At 39.6% G+C, this 18224-nt stretch overlaps 1 protein-coding gene across 1 annotated transcript in view; it reads right to left on the minus strand.

Annotated features, from left to right (window-relative positions):
* Positions 1-18224, minus strand: part of STS (steroid sulfatase) — a 168168-nt gene that overhangs the window by 55113 nt on the left and 94831 nt on the right. The window contains exon 9 of the mRNA XM_075263650.1: positions 2399-2520. Coding sequence (XP_075119751.1) covers positions 2399-2520 — 122 coding nt within the window. The remainder of the gene's footprint in view (positions 1-2398; positions 2521-18224) is intronic.

The raw sequence follows: 18224 nt of genomic DNA on the forward strand, positions 1-18224 counted from the left end.
TGAAAGAAACAGTCCAAGAAAAAACTTGTATATGTTGTTATACACAGTGAATGTAGGGAATGTAGCCTAATTTAGGGATACATGTCAGAGAGATAAAAAAGACCACAAGAAATTGTATCCCGCCATTGTCAATATATCATATCAGAGAACATAAGTGTCAAAAAAGAACAATTTCCTCATTTAAGGATTTACTGTAGATTATTTATTATATAAGATTGTTATTGATTTCAGTGAGTATCATAATTCAATAACAAATTTGTATGCGAAGTGGAAGTAGAGATGTGAGAATAAATTCATTACAAATTGTGTTCGACACAAATAATCCCCAATTGTTCAGTTTTTAACAAAACTGAACAAATGCAAATTTGTATCAGGCAAACTAAAATGGCCGTCCCCTGGATCAACATTGTAGGGATTGTAGGGTTATAGGTTGGACTTGATGGACTAATGTCTTTATCCAACCTCATCTACTATGTAACTATGTAAGGCACTGCACTGATTGTGGATGTAGGGATGGATCTGTGATTCATCTCACTGCATGATGCAGAGAGCACTAAGCTCTGAAAGCCTACAAATTGAAGTAGGCCTAGAGAATGTTAGGAATATACAGATTAGTTGAATATAATCAATTACAGGCAGATTAGTGATAGAAACCATAGCTATGACCAGGCGAGGGAAAATATCTGTGCTGTTGTGAGACTGAGAGCAAAGCAACCTGCACTAATACACAGACAAAGTACAGTTAACACTTTTATTTCATCCAAACTTCTAATTTTGTCTAGGTGTTTAAACATAGTTATTACAATTAGTCCTTTTCTCAAGTGTTTTTTGGGTAAGAGATTATTTTTTTAATACCTAGAAACTGCTATTTTAACAGCAAAACACAGATTTTGTGTGATGGTCATTGAAAAAAATATTATTTTAAGCAGTTTGTTTGTTGATCACACAATATACACAGCCTATGCTAATATGAAATAAAAAAAAAATCTCTACTATTTAAGGTTTTTTTTTGTGCTCAAAGAAACAGTGTGATACAGCCCGCTAATCTGAAAAAATCTCTGTTCAATTACCCAATATACACATAAACTGCCACCATTTTAACAGAAAAAAAATACAAGCTGACTGATGCAGTTCTAGTTTAATAGTCACTCACCAGGGCAGCTCTTTAGTGATTCTAGTGATTTGGTATGCTTCTTAATATAATTTTTTTGCAGAAAAAAATACAAAAAAACAAAACAAAGAAAATTAAGTTGTGGTTCATACCAAACCACTCTTAAGATTGTTGATAGTCTTCCACAATTTTGGTTCACAAGTTCTCAGACAATTTTCTTCTCCTTTTTCTGTTCCCCATGCTGAGTGACACACACACACACACACACACACACACACACACACACACACACACACACACACACACACACACACACACACACACACACACACACACACACACACTGCAACTATTGAGTCAACTCCTCTCCTTTTCATCTGGTGTCAAGTATTATTTTTATATTGTCCACACCTGTTATTTGCCACAGGTGAGTTTGATCAAGCATCGCATGCTTGAAACAAAGTTATTTACCAACAATTTTAAAAAGTTGCCAACAATTTTGTCCATACGATTTTTTTGTTTTATTCGAAATTAAGTCGAATTTGGCTTTTTTTTCCTCATATTTTTGTGTTGTTCCCATACACAAGAAGGGAATGAACATGTGTATAACAAAACATGTGTAATTGCAGTAATTTTCTGGGAGAAATAATTCATTTCTTGGCAAAATTTCAGAGGTGCCAACTAGAGATGAGCGAATACTGTTCGGATCAGCCGATCTGAACAGCACGCACCCATAGAAATGAATGGAAGCACCTGTGACGCTGACTTTGCCGGTGGCCGGCCGGTGTCACAGGTTCTTCCATTCATTTCTATGGGTGCGTTCTGTTCGGATCGACTGATCCGAACAGTGTTCGCTCATCTCTAGTGCCAACACTTTCGGCCATGACTCAAAAGGTATAATTCAGAATTGAGTCTATGCACAAATAATAAAATAAAAAGTTTAAATGAGGGGAATGAGAACAGTTTTCATTGGATTTTAACCCTCTTACATATTTACATAATGAAGGAAAGTGTCCTCATTTAATATGTATGCCATCTAGTGATGAAATATCACAGGTATATCCAGCTAAAAGCAAATAAACCACATTAAAAATAAGGGAACCTTTTATGACTTCCACTCATATATGAATATGAATTATTTAATAAGATTATGTTAACTATAACACTAAGACTGAGGTTTTAACACAAGGAAGAATAACATTTTTCTTATTGTTTTAAGCTTATGTGTTACCATTTTATTTACTTAAGGCATAAATGTTTTATATAGAAACATAAAAGTTGACTTACTGTTTCTTTGATTCCACCTTATTGCATTTAAATATGCATTACAGTAATGGAAGAGGAACTCGTGTTCAGATGTGACACTTTTGTTTTGAATTAAGGGCATCAGATCCAGTCCATCAATAATCCTGAAGATCAACAAAACGTAAGAAAATATAAGTGACAGGAAATTAAACAGTGGGTACTATGTTTCTTATGCATTAGTTTAAATATTCTGCTTTCATATAGTATTTTCATGACAGTATTTGTCATGTAGCCAGCAATTATTCTTATGTGAAAAACATCCCATAAATGGGCAAAAACATAGGTGTGGATTGGACTTAATGTTGCTATTATTTTCAAGCTATGGCAACCCCAGAAGTGTTTCACTACTTATTCTCATATGCAAGTATATATAGACAAATAAATATTAATCTTCATAGCAATAGCATCTAAAGCTTCATAAAATATAATTGAACAAGCAATATTAGAAAGATGTAATAATTTATTGAATAGAGATGAGCGAACACTAAAATGTTCGAGGTTCGAAATTCGATTCGAACAGCCGCTCACTGTTCGAGTGTTCGAATGGGTTTCGAACCCCATTATAGTCTATGGGGAACATAAACTCGTTAAGGGGGAAACCCAAATTCGTGTCTGGAGGGTCACCAAGTCCACTATGACACCCCAGGAAATGATACCAACACCCTGGAATGACACTGGGACAGCAGCGGAAGCATGTCTGGGGGCATAAAAGTCACTTTATTTCATGGAAATCCCTGTCAGTTTGCGATTTTCGCAAGCTAACTTTTCCCCATAGAAATGCATTGGCCAGTGCTGATTGGCCAGAGTACGGAACTCGACCAATCAGCGCTGGCTCTGCTGGAGGAGGCGGAGTCTAAGATAGCTCCACACCAGTCTCCATTCAGGTCCGACCTTAGACTCCGCCTCCTCCGGCAGAGCCAGCGCTGATTGGCCGAAGGCTGGCCAATGCATTCCTATGCGAATGCAGACTTAGCAGTGCTGAGTCAGTTTTGCTCAACTACACATCTGATGCACACTCGGCACTGCTACATCAGATGTAGCAATCTGATGTAGCAGAGCCGAGGGTGCACTAGAACCCCTGTGCAAACTCAGTTCACGCTAATAGAATGCATTGGCCAGCGCTGATTGGCCAATGCATTCTATTAGCCCGATGAAGTAGAGCTGAATGTGTGTGCTAAGCACACACATTCAGCACTGCTTCATCAAGCCAATACAATGCATTAGCCAGTGCTGATTGGCCAGAGTACGGAATTCGGCCAATCAGCGCTGGCCAATGCATTCTATTAGCCCGATGAAGTAGAGCTGAATGTGTGTGCTAAGCACACACATTCAGCACTGCTTCATCAAGCCAATACAATGCATTAGCCAGTGCTGATTGGCCAGAGTACGGAATTCGGCCAATCAGCGCTGGCCAATGCATTCTATTAGCCCGATGAAGTAGAGCTGAATGTGTGTGCTAAGCACACACATTCAGCACTGCTTCATCAAGCCAATACAATGCATTAGCCAGTGCTGATTGGCCAGAGTACGGAATTCGGCCAATCAGCGCTGGCTCTGCCGGAGGAGGCGGAGTCTAAGGTCGGACCTGAATGGAGACTGGTGTGGAGCGATCTTAGACTCCGCCTCCTCCAGCAGAGCCAGCGCTGATTGGTCGAGTTCCGTACTCTGGCCAATCAGCGCTGGCCAATGCATTCTATTAGCCCGATGAAGTAGAGCTGAATGTGTGTGCTTAGCACACACATTCAGCTCTACTTCATCAGGCTAATAGAATACATTGGCCAATCAGCGCTGGCCAATGCATTCTATTAGCTTGATGAAGCAGAGTGTGCACAAGGGTTCAAGCGCACCCTCGGCTCTGATGTAGCAGAGCTGAGGGTGCACAAGGGTTCAAGTGCACCCTCGGCTCTCCTACATCAGAGCCGAGGGTGCGCTTGAACCCTTGTGCAGCCTCGGCTCTGCTACATCAGAGCCGAGGGTGCGCTTGAACCCTTGTGCACACTCTGCTTCATCAAGCTAATAGAATGCATTGGCCAGCACTGATTGGCCAGAGTACGGAATTCGGCCAATCAGCGCTGGCCAATGCATCCCTATGGGAAAAAGTTTATCTCACAAAAATCACAATTACACACCCGATAGAGCCCCAAAAAGTTATTTTTAATAACATTCCCCCCTAAATAAAGGTTATCCCTAGCTATCCCTGCCTGTACAGCTATCCCTGTCTCATAGTCACAAAGTTCACATTCTCATATGACCCGGATTTGAAATCCACTATTCGTCTAAAATGGAGGTCACCTGATTTCGGCAGCCAATGACTTTTTCCAATTTTTTTCAATGCCCCCAGTGTCGTAGTTCCTGTCCCACCTCCCCTGCGCTGTTATTGGTGCAAAAAAGGCGCCAGGGAAGGTGGGAGGGGAATCGAATTTTGGCGCACTTTACCACGTGGTGTTCGATTCGATTCGAACATGGCGAACACCCTGATATCCGATCGAACATGTGTTCGATAGAACACTGTTCGCTCATCTCTATTATTGAACAAAAAGGAGTTTTCTGAATGTTAAGTACAATATGTAAAAAAAAATTACAGTGCTATCCTTCTTTACCTTTCCTTTTTTATAACAAGATGATCATTTCAAAACAATATGATTCTGCATGATGTCACAAAATTATATGGTATTTGTGTCTACAATGAATGTGGTCACTCACTGTTTGGGCTGTGAATTACGGTCTATGAAGATTATTGTTGTGATATTGCATTGAATTGGTTTCATGGGAAATTGAGTCCTTAACAAAATTAAAGTTAAGGGTAAGTTCACACAGGGTTTTTGGTCAGGATTTTAAGTCTGTATCCGCCTCAAAGTCCTGACCAAAAAGACAGCTCCCATTGAAATCAAAGGGAGCCGGTCAATTCTTTTTTCCAGGAGCTGTTTGTTCCGGCTCCCACAAAAAGAAGCAAGATGCTCATTCTTTCAGGCAGATTCGCCTTGCGACATCCAACCTGAAGACACTCCCTCCTGAATAGACTCATTCATTTGGGCCGAATCGGAGCGCAGTGCGCGACTGGATGCTGGTGCAGTGCACTGGCATCCAGTCTCAGCTACCTGTATTTTGGTCCAGAACCTGAGGTGGCCTCCACCTCAGGTTCTGGACAAAAAAAAACCCATCTGAACTTACCCTAAGTGGGTGAGATGGCTTAAGGATGTGTCTATCGATAAACTATTTATGGCACAACCTATAAACCCCCTCCCCAACATAACTAAAGATCTAGAGGATCAGTTGTATAACCAAACTGAGTGGATAGCACAGGTGGGTACAGTGGTCTTGGTGAAGATTTTTACTACTCAGTTATTTTTCACCGGGCATCAAGAAAAGGCAGAGATAATAAATGGGTTCTTTAGTTCTGAAGGAGTAGTAGATATAGGTTTAATCAATGCTGGTAATACATACTAAGCTGGATAAACATAGAAATGGTCTAAGCCAAGCTAAAGAAATTAAATGAGAGCAAGGTGGATTACAACCGTGAGTAAGAATGGGCAAACCTCTGAAGATTTGTTTTGTCCAGTGTTCAGACAAAGCAATCCTTCAATTCAGAACTTGTTCGGATAGAACTGAATGTGAAATTATTATGGCAGTTGTGTTAAGACTTATATGGCAGTGCCATGCTATTATGGCAATGTCACCAATGGGTTAAAGGATGGTATCTAAAGAGTTGTGGTCAATGACTGCTTCTCAGACTGGTTTTCACTTATAAGGGGTGTACCTCAGGGTTCATTCAGTGCTGGGTCCACTGTTATTTAATGTATTTATTAGTGATATAGATGATGGGATTAATATCACTGTTTCTATATTTGCAGAGGACACCAAGCTATATAGTACAGTGCAGTCTATGGTGGATGTATGTGGGTTACAAGGAGACTTGGACAGACTGAGTGTTTGAGCATCCACTTGTCAAATGAGGTTCAATGTGGATAAATGTAAGGTTATGCAGCAGGGTAAAAATAATCCATATGCTTATAACATATGTCATAGTGGGAATAAAGCTGAGAGAGTCATTGGTGGAGAAGGATCTGGGTGTACTTGTAGATCATAGATTAAATAACAGCATGCAATGTCAATCGGCTGCTTCTAAGGCTAGCAGGATATTGTTATGTATTAAAAGGAGCATGGACTCGTACAACAGAGATAAAATATTACCACTTTATAAAATACTGGTGCATCCCCATCTGGATTATGTAGTTCAGTTTTGGGCACCAGTTCATAGAAAGATTAAAGAGAGATTAAAGAGAGATTAAAGGAGATAAATTTGTTTAGTATTAAGAAGAGGCATGTAAAGGGAGACATGATAAACCTAATATATAAATGACCATTACAAGAAATATGAGAATATTCTATTCCATGTGAAATCCCCTTAAAAGACAAGGGGGCATTCCCTCCATCTAGAAAAAAAATAATAATCTCAAAGAGGTAAAAAAGGTATCCTCACTGTAAAGACTGTAAATCTGTGGAATAACCTACTCAGGAGCTGGTCTCAGCAAAAACTGATCAAAACTTTTGAAAACTGATGCTTATGGAAATGTATAGAATGTTTATTTAATTCAGTCGTGTCCTTTCCCATCATATGGTTGAACTTGATGGCCAAGTCTTTTTTCAAGTATACTAAGTAAAGGTTGGGCACCTCTGCATATGCCCTAAAATTAGGCATTTATTAATGCACCATATTTAGCTCATAGGTCTCTGTAAGCCAGTCTCATGCGCAGTTCAGTCTCACTTTTATCTCCAGTTTGTGAGACTTCATGTATAACAAACATATGCTTATCTTCAGATAGCAGTTGCTCAGCCACAAAGTAGTTAACAGCAGATGCTCAGAATCGATGACCGCAGTTTAATTTGATAAATACCCTAAATGCTCAATGACCTTTCACAGCATGAGATCATCTGTACCAAGGCAACACACAGTCATTACAGGGGTTTGTGCTCAGCTCTTATGAGTCCCACTTCTAAGACACCCAATAAGTTCACTACAATGGTCTTCAGATACATTCAGGCTCAATTCCAGAATCAAAGCATATCTTTGTACCATGTTAGCCAGTTGATATGAAATATAAAAAAAATGAGAGTCTTCAGTAGTTGATACCTTTTTTAATGGCTAACTAAAAATGATGACATATTGCAAGCTTTTGGGATTTCTCAGATCCCTTCCTCACGCATAGCTTGCATCATTGCCTGATTTTTAGTTAGCCATTAAAAAAGGTATCAACTACTGAAGAGAATCAAACTATCCAGACTGGTAAGCACAACAATCTCAACAGAGCTCCAAACGGAAAACCCAAAGGCGTTGGAAAGCCTCCCATTAATGTTTAACCATTCCTTAATGGCCAGACATCTTGTAGCAGGCATAGGCTGTACTGCACCTAACATGAAAAGGACAAATCCCACTGCAGAACCCATAGGTACTACTGTTTGGTTAGAGTCATTGTGCCGCACTATTACGAAGCATTATGGCAGCAGCCAACAAAGTGACACTCACAGGAGAAATAAACCAAAAATATTTGAAAAGATAATCACAGAGAAGTATGGGAATCAAAGATAAATGAAACATATCATTAACATAATTTTAAATAATGTCAATAATACAAATAGTGATTAATAACAGATAAGGTAGTCTGGTGGAATCAGTTATTGTCAACCATTCTATTACTCATGTAAACCTTATTGTGGGGAGATAGCTAAAACAGAATCCACTTAGTGGTGATGTATGGTAGCAACTAACAATAAAAAACGTAAACTAGTAAAGAAAAGTGAATAGCCAATAATAATACTTTTTTTAATATTGGGCCAACATATTCCGCAATACTTTACAATATGTATGTAGAATCCCGTTAGAGGAGAGAGTCTAAACTGGTAGACAGTAGTAATTCAGATATTCATATAAAGATATACACTGTTCCAAAGTACAAGTGATCTCCTTCTATTTCAAAATCTGGATCTTGATCTAATCCAGGGTCATGCTCAGAAGACATCGATGCTATTTACTGTTAGTTCTGTCTAAATGCTGTATCTCACAGGCTACAACTATTATCTCTACGTATTTCCCCCTAGTGGTATATTGGGGTTCATTAGGAGACTGGCCCTAAGATATAGAGAAACAGAACAAGCAAAACAACAAAAGAAAATACCATTAAGACTTCATTTCCCGGAGCCCTGATGGTGGGCACCACTACTTACATAGCTGACAGTGTCAAGATAAACTTTCCTAACTCTGTACAAGCCAGTGAGTTCAGCTTCTATAACTATAAAATTACTTGTAATTCTATTAAGAGATCATATTGATCAGCATGTCCTAGATAACAATATAATCACAAGTAACCAGCATGGCTTGAAGAAGGGAAGGTCATGTCAAATGAATTACTCAGTTTTCTTAAACTTTGTCATATACTTCAATTTTTTTTTTTAAATCATGCCATACTGTCCCTCACATAGAAATACAAATAAGACCTTATTGGTGAAAGACAGAAATTTGCTCCTAGCACCACATATTAGAAGGTAGTTCCCCATAGATTAATACCTGGTTTTCAAAGGAACCTAAAGGAATAATCTGGGAATAATATAACTCCTCCAGAAGGAAAAGCTTGGCGTCTGCTGTTCTAAGCTTTTGCCTTTTATCAGTGCAGATTAGGGTACTGTCTGGCTGTGTCAGAGGTCTAGACATGGGTCAGAACTGGTAATGTCTCTTATTAGGGAGAGACTGGTAAAAGGACTTATTAGGCCACACATGTTCTGCTAAGAATTCTGGGTAAGGAATTCATATAATCATTGATGAAAAAGAGGAATTTGCTCCTAGCGCCGCTTCTAGTGCTACTTATTTGAAGGTTCCTCTGTATAGATTAAGACCAGGTGTTTAAAGAAACTTAAGGTTAATCTGGTAATAATAGACAAGCCAGTATAACTATATATATATTGTGTTGAGAGCAGACTTGTTCTGCCTATAATCTCAGTGTCTTGTAAACCTCAGGCCTGAAGTGGCAGGGTGGTGGGTGTAGACCCCGATCTAGATAGAATTAAATTGTTTCCTCTGTGCCCTACAGAGCCAGTGCATCAGGTAAGCCGCCCCCTCTCACTAGCTACATCTCTGTGTTTGTGTTTTTCATATGAATCATTGACTTGCATAGATACCGTCCCATATTGTACTAGGTAGGAAACAGTATGTTGCTGGGAGGCAGGAACTCCTAGCATCGTAGATAACTATAATACTAGTAATCCCACACCTGGCATATTGTATAGGCCAGTAAATCCAGCACACACATGGACAGAGATTCACGGGTGAAAGCCAGTCATGTGCATCATGGGTAAGTCTTTTTTCAACTTATTAACTATGTCCTATTTTTGTCTGATTTTCATATCAAACATCTCCATGAAGTCAATGACTCCATCAAAAACACACACATGCTTCAAAAGTTATTTTTGTGTAGTCATGTGATCTTTTACTGCAGGTTAGATCTTTTTCCATTTAAACAGGCATTGAAACAAATTATATAAGAATGAAGAATCGGGAACACGTACACAGAAAATTTATGAAAAATGGACCTTTAATAAATTGTAAATGGTCCATTTTTTCCCTGAAGCAAAAAAACGGACTGAGGCTGAGGCCACATATTGTGGAAAAGCTGTTTTTTTTTTCAGAGTGTGTCCAGAGTGAATTTAGAACAAGTGAGTAGTATAAGAGATTCCTTTATATTTCTCATTCCATTGGCATCCATTCTTGAATTTGGTAAAATAAATGAATAAAATAAAAAGGAAATTTTCTATGAGAATGCATTTCTACTAGAGATGAGCGAGTAGTACTCGATCGAGTAGGTATTCGATCGAATACTACGGTAATCAAAATACTCATACTCGATTGAGTACCACTCGCTGATCGAATGTAAAAGTTGGATGCAGAACCAGCATTGATTGGCCGAATGCTATACGGTCAGCCAATCAACGCTGGTTCTTCTACTACCTTTAGAAGTCTTCTCTGTGCAGCTTCCCCGAGATGTCTTCCGGGTCTGAATTCACTCTGCCAGGCATTGGGCCTGGGTAGAGCCGACTGCGCATGTCCGCTTGTAGTGCGGGCATGCGCAGTCGGCTCTGCCCAGGCCCGATGCCTGGCAGAGTGAATGAAGAGCCGGAAGACACCGCGGGGACGCTACAAGGAGAAGACTGCTCGGGGGATCAAGCCCGACCCTCATTCGTGGACTTGGTAAGTATAATTTTATCGAACGTTGCCTACCCCTGAAATGAGCATTTTCCCCCCATAGACTATAATAGGGTTCGATATTCGATTCGAATAGTCGAATATTGAGGGGCTACTCGAAACGAATATCAAACCTTGAACATTTTACAGTTCGCTCATCTCTAATTTCTACAAGGGCACAAGGGTTAGCCTCAGTTTTAGAGGTGTAAATAATATCTAATAGAGTTAATAACTATATATCCATCACTCTTTAATATAGTTCTCACTTTATTTTTTTATACTTACATAACTAAGAAGCCAAATATCTTATTTTGTTCTTATTACTTTGTGTAATATTGAACTTTACATTCTGACTGTGTGAAAGATTCCACAGCATTAAAAATAAATACAATACAAAGTGAGAAGATTTGTCTTTAATTTGGCCACATAGTTCCAACAACCGTTGTTTAAAAAAAAACCTCTGAATAATGTGCTTACTGTTCCTTTGCATTTCCTTTCCTAAAAGCACTCAATAAATCATAAACTTTGGAGTGCCTCTTCAATGCACTTGGGCAAAAGTAACTGTCTGTCAGACGGTGCTCCAATCCTACTGCACAGAATTAAAAGTGACCCTGCTGTTGATAGCAACTTAACATTTAGAATGCTAAGAAAATGCTCTAATGCACTTTGATGAACTAATTCAACTACAAATTAACTTAACTTTAAATTGGGAGGGTAAAGCAGGTCAAGTTGTAAAGTGCTTGGCTTTCTTTTACCACTTGGCTGAGAGGAAGACATAGATTAGAAAGTTACAAAAGTTACTCTTACACTTAAACAACTTTTAAATAAGTAATTGATTTATACCTTTGTTGGAGATGTTCTGCAATTTAAATGAAGCTTCACGTCTGAAAATATAGTGCTATCGAGCAATGTTTTCTGAAAATGCATTTGTAGAGATCCGAACCGATAAAGAGCCAGACAAGCCCGCCTCACTGGTGTTTAGCACATGCCATGCAATTTACAGTGCATACATTGTTATTAAAATTCCCGCAATGCACGTTATAATTATACAGGTTTTAATTAGATACTTAATAGAATGAATTGTATATGGAACAATAAGCTAAATAAATCACTTCCCAGCATGCCATATCGCTGAAAAAGATCTGAATTCTCCCTGCTAGGCTGACTTTTACTGCAACACGGCTTTTAATTTATGTATTTTATATATATATATATATATATATATATATATATATATACACACAGAGTACAAATATATACAGTTTTCATTATTTAGATTTTACACTTGAATGTCCCAATACACAAACCATTTTATATGGATTTGTGGTGGAAAAAAAAAGATCATGTGATAAAAAAACTATTAAAAAAGGGGGCCACACGGTGGCTCAGTGGTCAGCACTGCAGCCCTGCAGCACTGGAGTCCTGGTGCTCAAATCCTGCCAAGTGCATAAAACCATCTGCAAGGAGTTTGTATGTTCTCCCCATGTTTGCATAGATTTCCATCCCATATTCCAAAGACATACTGATAGGGAAAAATGTACATTGTGAGCTCTATGTGGGGCTCACTATTTACATTTAACCTTTTCACTGCCAAGGGTCTCTGGAAATTTTGCACCTTCAGTAGCCAGAGCAATTTTCACAGTTTTGAGATGGACAAATCAAACCTAAATTGCAACATTAAAAAAGCATCCAACCCCCCCATACCTATATATTTTCTTAAAGTAGACACCTGCAGCATTGTCAGAATACCACTTGGTACTGTATACGAACAGGCACCTTTATGCAATTTTGATTTAAAGTGAATGTTTTATGAAAAAATGCAAATAAATGTATATTAGTTGTTAAAAGCGGAAACCAAACAAAAAATTAAATGCACCAAACCTCCTAAAAATAAAAGTTCAACATGTGCAGAGTTCATACATATCACTATGGCCTGAACCCGCATGCACGTGTCTTCAGAAAATCGCTAGAACTGGAAGGAACAAAATTCTGCTTTGAAGCTGGAAATGTTAAAAAAATATCATCCTATAAAATGTAGGGATTACACACCATGAAAAGTAAGTGAACCCCTAAACCCTATATATTTTTTGAAAGTAGACAACCTGAAGATTACAAATGTCTTAATGGGTCATTGATAGCCACATCCACCTTCATGCACCTTTGCGACCAACACAAATAATTTTTTGAAAAAATACGCTAAAACACATATTTGCACCTAAAACTTATGTTCAATCTCACATTCATATACAAAATACTTTTAAAATAATAGCTTATGGTGTATACAATGTGTATATATACTATATGTACCGCAAACATCAACTACAACAAGAGCTCGGACTCCCAAAAACACGAATACAGAAGACAAGCAGGATTTTGCTGTTGTTCACTAATATGTTAAAAAGCTACCAAACTGTGACTGTGATACCAAAATCTAACTTTTCTCAGATTACACAGCATACCGTATATAAAAACACAATTTAATAGTTTATATATACAACCACCTTCATTCAACTTTGCCGCAAACAGAGATTGCAAGCAAAAATTGCGCAAAAATTCAAATTTGCCACTAAAGTGCGGCTCAGGAAATCCCTTTCTGCAAACATAATGTACTGTCCATATGTGAGGAGTTCATACATACCACACATGTATATATTTACAGGGGCAGGTGTTAAAGAATCGCCAAAATCGCAGAAATGCGCCATCCCATTTTGTGCATGCAAATTAAATAGGACTTTACATAAAAATGTTATTTTCCATCCTCCTATAATAATTTTAGCAATCTATACGTTCATTTCTAGTGATAAGCGTTATTAATATTATTTTAGTGTGTAACGGACATCACTAAAGACGTATTTTACTGTAGAAAGCTCAGGTATAGACAGAGATTGGGTGAAATGTAAACTTTATTTGCGACTTTATGTATATGTTGTGTAAGTGTTTGGTGCGACTTTTTTTTTGGGGGGGCTGCGACCTGGACAATGGTAAACGTCTGGGTCACAGCGCCAATAAACTTCCTGGTTATGTTCAGGAGGTATAACATAAGAATACCCCACTAGAAAAGCTCAGGAGGGAATTACATTATAACTGTATGTGACAATCAGAGACAAATGTATAGTATGTTCTCTGATTGGCAGGAGAAGGGTTAATAGGGACAATAGAGTCCCTGCCACCCCCCTCCTGCTGTCACATACAAGTTATGCAGAGAGAGATCGTTTCTGTGTCTCTCTCTCTCTGCTGGGCTGCTCCGTGTCCCTCTCCCTTTCTTGTTAGATCGCAAATTGCTTGCTTAGACAGGAGGGGGGGACACTTTGGAGCTCTATATCTTTGGACTGCATCAACATATCTTGATGCTTTCAATTGCATTTTAAAGAGGAGAATCTCATCTTTAAAATGATATCAAGAACTGGATACAGTTTTGGAGCAATTCACTGTTCAAACGCTGTCGGGAATTAAGATCTGCAGTTGGATCTCAATGCCAAATAGTGTTTTCAACAGTGAATCGTTCCAAGACTGTAAGTAAAATCATCAAGTCCTTGGTATCATTTTAAAGATGAGAGTCTCTTCTTTAAAATGCATTTTAAAGCATCAAGATATGTTGATGCGGGGGCCACACGGTGGCTCAGTGGTTAGCACTGCAGCCTTGCAGCGCTGAAGTCCTGGAGTTCAAATCCCGCCAAGGGCAAAAAAAAAACCCATCTGCAAGGAGTTTGTATGTTCTCCCCGTGTTTGCATGGATTTCCATCCCATATTCCAAAAAGACATACTGATAGGGAAAAAAATGTACATTGTGAGCTCTATGTGGGGCTCACAATCTACATAAAACAAAAAACAAACAAACAAAAAAAAAAAGATATGTTGATGCAGTCCAGAGATATCAGCATTAGTAGGGAGGACATACTAACTACGTCCTCCGCTACTGAAGTGCCACCTTGGGAGCACGTACAGCGTACGTGCCTGGCAGCGAAAGGGTTAATAAAAAAAAAACTATTAAAAAAACCTTAATTTGAAGTCAGTTTTTTAAATAAAAAATATGATAAAAACGTTATGCTAACATTTATGAATATTGCTGAAAAGGTTTTTTTTTAATTCATTTACAGTCATTCTAGCGCTGTGTAGCATGATTTATCATGGATCAGATAGCATTAAGGTAAGTTCACACAGGGTTTTTTGGTCAGGATTTGGAGGCTGTATCCGCCTCAAAATCCTGACCAAAAAGACGGTTCCCATTGATTTCCGGCTCCCAGAAAAAAGAAGCAACATACTCATTCTTTCAGGTGGATTTGCCTCACGACATCCGCCTGAAGACACTTCCTCCCGAATCAGCCCATTCATTTCGGCCTAATCCGGAGCGGAGTGCACAACTGGATGCCAGGGCACGGCATCGGCATCCAGTCGCAGCAACCTGTATTTTGGTCCGGAAACCTGAGACAGCCTCCGCCTCAGGTTCCGGACCAAAAAACCCTGTATGAACTTACCCTTATCGATTCATTGCCTTAATATATGGTAAATTTGCTCACTGGGACCCTTGTATTGCCCTCTTGGACTGAATAGCAAGCTAGTATTATCACTCTTCTCTTCTCTTCTGCTTCTTTTGTACCTGAGCTGCCATCTCAATACCAAGACTTTGCAGATAATTGGGACAAATTCATCAATATCTCTACATAAGAAAATTGGTATAAAGGGATAACATTAAGGTGCATGTTTTACATAAACACCTTCTTGTACTAAACATATACTCTAAGGTCCTATCTGTACCTTGCCTGACTGAGTTATTAAAACATGCCAGTTTCCTGGCATGAGATAGAATGGGAATCTATGCCACTTCCTACATGGTATAGATTTCCGGGATGTCTGCAAGATTTCTGAATAGGCTACAAACAGTTGGACTATTTATTAAGACTGTGGTATGATACACCAGTCTTAAAGGGTTCAACCAGGCTCTTATTTTTTATGGCTTATCCACAGGATAGGCTGTAAATATCTGATTGGTACCATGCCCCTGGACTGAGCATTTGTATGGAGCTGCTTTTGGTGCCTATCCAGTAAGTAGTTCGGAGTCAGAAGCAGAAAGCTCTGTCCACTGTATAGAAATCTAGCACCTTCACTGCAGCTCAGCTCCCACCAACTTCAATGGGAGGTGAGCTGAAGTGAAGATGCCATGCTGGTAGACAATAGACAGAGCTTTCTTCTTCCAACCCTGTATTGTGTACAGGGTGGAAGGCAGAAGATGCTCCATACTGATGGTTAGCCCAGGAGCCAGGCATTTGTCCCCATGATCAGATATCCCGAAAATAGGCAAAAAAAAAAAAAAAATCCCGGTCAAAGAAACTTCCAGAAAATCAATAATTAATCCAACTGAAATATTCTGCCCCTTCTTGGTCACACTCTCCCCAGAGGCGTACCTGTTATACTCAATGAAACCAGTCTGGAAGGAATAGTGACATAGTTGGAAGGGGATAAAAATCATCTTAACTGACCTCCAAAATGTTTGCGTCACCACTCTATGTTCAATTCATAAATAATGCTGGTAACTCTTGTTTTCATGTCTTGACCACACCCCAATTTTTATTTTTTTTTTAAATCAAAGTACAGTAATGCCACAGCAAAAAACACTGCATTTTACAGTACCTGCAAAGTGGATGGAATACTGGCAAAACCCATGCACACATTATAGATAGAGATGAGCGAACAGTGTTCTATCAAACTCATGTTCGATCGGATATTAGGCTGTTCGGCATGTTCGAATCGAATCGAACACCGCGTGGTAAAGTGCGCCATTACTCGATTCCCCTCCCACCTTCCCTGGCGCCTTTTTTGCTCCAATAACAGCGCAGGGTAGGTGGGACAGGAACTACGACACCGGTGATGTTGAAAAAAGTAGGCAAAACCCATTGGCTGCCGAAAACATGTGACCTCTAATTTAAAAGAACAGCGCCGCCCAGGTTCGCGTCATTCTGAGCTTGCAATTCACTGGGGACGGAGGTTTCCGTCCAGCTAGCTAGGGGTTAGATTCTGGGTAGGCAGGGACAGGCTAGGATAGGAAGGAGAAGACAACCACAACAGCTCTTGTAAGAGCTAAATTCCAGGGAGAAGCTTGTCAGTGTAACGTGGCACTGACGGGCTCAATCGCCGCAACCCAGCTTTCCCAGGATCCTGAATGGCATACACTGACAGTGTATTCCCATATACCCGATATATACCCCCGATATCCGTTCCAACGGTGTGCCCCCCCACCTTCACCCCAGAAATACCCTGCAAGTCCCCTAGCAATAGAATTGGGGCTATATACACCCACTATTTTTGCTACTGCCATATGGTGCCATTGTCTGACTGGGAATTCAAAGAATATATTGGGCTTACATATAACTTCAATTCCAGGGAGAAGCTTGTCAGTGTAACGTGGCACTGACGGGCTCAATCGCCGCAACCCAGCTTTCCCAGGATCCTGAATGGAACACACTGACAGTGTATTCCCGTATACCCCATATATACACCCCAAATCCCCGTTCCAACGGTGTGCCCCCCCCACCTTCACCTCAGAAATACCCTGCAAGTCCCCTAGCAATAGAATTGGGGCTATATACACCCACTATTTTTGCTACTGGTATATAGTGCCATTGTCTGACTGGGAATTCAAAGAATATATTGGGGTTACGTGCACCCACAATTTTTGCTACTGGTATATAGTGCCAGTTTCTGACTGGGAATTCAAAGAATATATGGGGGTTACGTGCACCCACAATTTTTGCTACTGCTATATAGTGCCATTGTCTCACTGGGAATTCAAAGAATATATTGGGGTTACGTGCACCCACAATTTTTGCTACTTGTATATAGTGCCATTGTCTCACTGGGAATTCAAAGAATATATTGGGCTTACATATAACTTCAATTCCAGGGAGAAGCTTGTCTGTGTAACGTGGCACTGACGGGCTCAATCGCCGCAACCCAGCTTTCCCAGGATCCTGAATGGAACACACTGACAGTGTATTCCCGTATACCCCATATATACACCCCAAATCCCCGTTCCAACGGTGTGCCCCCCCACCTTCACCTCAGAAATACCCTGCAAGTCCCCTAGCAATAGAATTGGGGCTATATACACCCACTATTTTTGCTACTGGTATATAGTGCCATTGTCTGACTGGGAATTCAAAGAATATATTGGGGTTATGTGCACCCACAATTTTTGCTACTGCTATATAGTGCCAGTTTCTGACTGGTAATTCAAAGAATATATTGGGGTTACGTGCACCCACAATTTTTGCTAATGGTATATAGTGCCAGTTTCTGACTGGGAATTCAAAGAATATATGGGGGTTACGTGCACCCACAATTTTTGCTACTGGTATATAGTGCCATTGTCTGACTGGGAATTCAAAGAATATATGGGGGTTACGTGCACCCACAATTTTTGCTACTGCTATACAGTGCCATCGTCTCACTGGGAATTCAAAGAATATATTGGGGTTACGTACACCCACAATTTTTGCTACTGGTATTTAGTGCCATTGTCTCACTGGGAATTCAAAGAATATATGGGGGTTACGTGCACCCACAATTTTTGCTACTGCTATA

The sequence above is a fragment of the Leptodactylus fuscus genome, chromosome 2 (genome assembly GCF_031893055.1).
Source record: "Leptodactylus fuscus isolate aLepFus1 chromosome 2, aLepFus1.hap2, whole genome shotgun sequence".
NCBI lineage: Eukaryota > Metazoa > Chordata > Amphibia > Anura > Leptodactylidae > Leptodactylus > Leptodactylus fuscus.